The sequence below is a fragment of the Trichinella spiralis genome (assembly GCF_000181795.1).
Source record: "Trichinella spiralis strain ISS 195 chromosome Unknown Scfld1894, whole genome shotgun sequence".
NCBI classification, from domain to species: domain Eukaryota; kingdom Metazoa; phylum Nematoda; class Enoplea; order Trichinellida; family Trichinellidae; genus Trichinella; species Trichinella spiralis.
The window spans coordinates 1-2,496 of record NW_003528833.1 but is presented as its reverse complement, the minus strand read 5'-3'; the positions used below and the strand labels follow the sequence as shown (position 1 = coordinate 2,496).

Genomic DNA, 2,496 nt, shown 5'->3' with positions numbered 1-2,496 from the left:
TACTCTGCTGTAATCGAAGAGTACTTGCGTAATGGATGGGCAGAAGAGGTGACCACCCAGATTGGGCAACCCGGTAAGACATGGTACCTCCCCCATCATGCAGTGTACAAAATGGCTGACGGTCAGACAAAATGTCGAGTAGTATTCGACGGATCGGCCAAATGTGCCGGCGTTTCATTAAATGATCATCTTGAGACAGGACCAAACCTCCAAGCTGATCTAGTAAGCATCCTACTGCGCTTCAGGCAATATAGAATTGCCGTGCAGGCTGACATCGAGAAAATGTATTTGCAAGTAGGACTGCGAGCAGAAGATAGGGATGCATGTCGCTTCCTTTGGCGCGATTGCAGGTCAGACGCTCCCCCGCGAAGGTATCGACTAACCCGAGTGTGCTTCGGGCTGGCGTGCTCACCCTACCTTGCAATCAAGGTCATCAAAATGCACGCAGAACTGAATCCTGAGGAGAGCAATGAGACAGTAAAAAAGGCGCTTGCCAATATGTATGTAGATGATCTGGTGATGAGCTGCGACAAAGAGGATGAGGTGAGAGACCTAATACATAGGGTGCCGATGTTCCTCGGTAAAGGTGGCTTCCACCTCAAAAAATGGGCCAGCAATCAGAAAGAATTGCTATCTATACTTCCGAGAGAGGAAGTGTCAATAAACGCCCAAAGGGAACTCGGAAAAACCCTCGGGGTCTATTGGAAGAGGGATGAAGACATCCTCACCTTCAAACCACCTCGAAACCTCAAAACCCAATCCCGCTCCACAATGAGGCAAATGTTAAGCCTTGCGGCCCAAGTGTATGACCCACTGGGGTACATATCACCGTTTATTGGCCAGATGAAACTGTTGTTTCAGCGCTTGTGGACGCTAGGACTGGGCTGGGATACATTATTACCACCAGACATCGAAAGACAATGGCGCAGCTGGCAAGAACAACTTAAAACACTGTCTCAAATAAAAATTAATAGGGCCTGGATCCCATACCCGGTGCAGCAGGTGCGCAGGGTAGAACTCCACATTTTCGGTGATGCATCACAAGTAGCGTATGCAGCTTGCGCATACATCATGGTGGAATCGATAAACCACCATAAGTTGGTGAGCCTCGTGATGGCAAAATCTCGAGTGGCACCGATAAAACAAATCAGTCTCCCAAGGTTGGAGCTAATGGCAGCATTACTGTGCGCCAGAATAAAGAAATATCTCGAGAGAGAACTAACACTGTCAATCCAGGAGATCACCTGCTGGAGCGACAGTAGGGTAGCCCTCGCGTGGATTAAAGGAGCACCTGCACGCTGGAAGCCGTTTGTTGCGAATCGAGTGCAAGAAATACAGGAGTCGGTATCCCCCAAGTGCTGGAGATATTGTCCGACTAAGGAAAACCCAGCGGATATTCCCAGTCGAGGTTGTTCGCTAGGCACTCTAATAAACACAGCCCTATGGTGGCACGGCCCACCATGGCTGATGCAAGGCAGAGAAAACTGGCCAACGGAGCCAGTGGCGAGAATAGAAGACGACAAACACCTGACAGTTGAGCAAAAAACTGTTAAGGTCTTAGCTAGCCAAATAGATGGCTGCGGGGTTGAGCAGGTAATCGACCCAACCCGGTATAGTCGTTATGAGGCATTAATCCGAGTAACCGCCTACTGCCTGCGCTTCGCGCGAAATTGCCAAAATCCAGTGAGCGAGAGAACAAACAATGTTAGTCTTTCAGTGAAGGAATTATCTGACGCTGAAACAATATGGCTCAGAGAGATCCAGGTGACGGAGTTCGGTACTAAGCCCAACTCCTCTGAACGGGTGAGGGTATTTGAACCGTTTCTAGATCAAGATGGTCTGCTACGAATGGGCGGACGTCTCAGGCGATCAACTCTGCCTCCAGAGTCCAAGCACCCAATCATCCTGCCAAACAATCACCCGGCAACAGAACTGCTGATCAAAGACTATCACGTCATGCAGATGCATGCTGGTGTCAATCAAACATTGTTAGCCATCAGAACAAAATTTTGGATCATCAGAGCCAGCAGCGCAGTAAAGAAGATAATCCGTTCATGCCCGGTATGTCGTAGAGTCGAAACGCAACCACATCGACTCCGAATGAGTGACTTGCCAACCGACCGAGTGACTGAATCACAACCATTCATCCATACCGGTGTGGACTTTGCAGGTCCACTGTTTATCCGCCCTGATGTACGGGGGCGCGATGTCCGAGTGAACAAGGCCTATGTCTGCATATTCACATGCATGACGACCAGAGCGGTACATCTAGAGCTCCTCAGAGAGCAGACAACGGATAGCTTCTTACAAGGCTTCCGGAGATTCATCTCCCGCAGAGGCCGACCCCAAGTGATACAATCCGATAATTTCCGGTCATTCAAACTGGCAGATACATTTTATCCAGTATCTGTTCAGAGACAATAAACTGGGGAAAACTGCAGCGCAAGATTCAATGAAGAACGGATCCGGGTGGAATTCATCACACCCCACAGCCCC

At 49.4% G+C, this 2,496-nt stretch overlaps 1 protein-coding gene across 1 annotated transcript; it reads right to left on the bottom strand.

Moving 5' to 3' along the window:
• Positions 1 to 857: 857 nt before the first annotated feature.
• Tsp_13117 (hypothetical protein) lies at positions 858 to 1,630 on the bottom strand. Its single transcript, XM_003368784.1, has 3 exons — positions 1,608 to 1,630; positions 991 to 1,527; positions 858 to 942 (listed from the first exon to the last, which is right to left on the bottom strand). The coding sequence occupies exons 1-3, from the start codon at positions 1,628 to 1,630 to the stop codon at positions 858 to 860; spliced, it is 645 nt and encodes a 214-aa protein (XP_003368832.1).
• Between the last annotated feature and the right edge of the window lie 866 nt (positions 1,631 to 2,496).

Excerpts from the sequence above, each read along its gene's own strand:
- Tsp_13117 (XM_003368784.1), bottom strand. The coding sequence starts at position 1,630 with ATGCCTCATAACGACTATACCGG. Across the intron at positions 1,528-1,607 it reads CCTCATAACGACTATACCGG|GTGTTTGTCGTCTTCTATTC; the intron begins GTTGGGTCGATT and ends CTCAACTGTCAG. Across the intron at positions 943-990 it reads CTGCGCACCTGCTGCACCGG|TTGTTCTTGCCAGCTGCGCC; the intron begins GTATGGGATCCA and ends CAGTGTTTTAAG.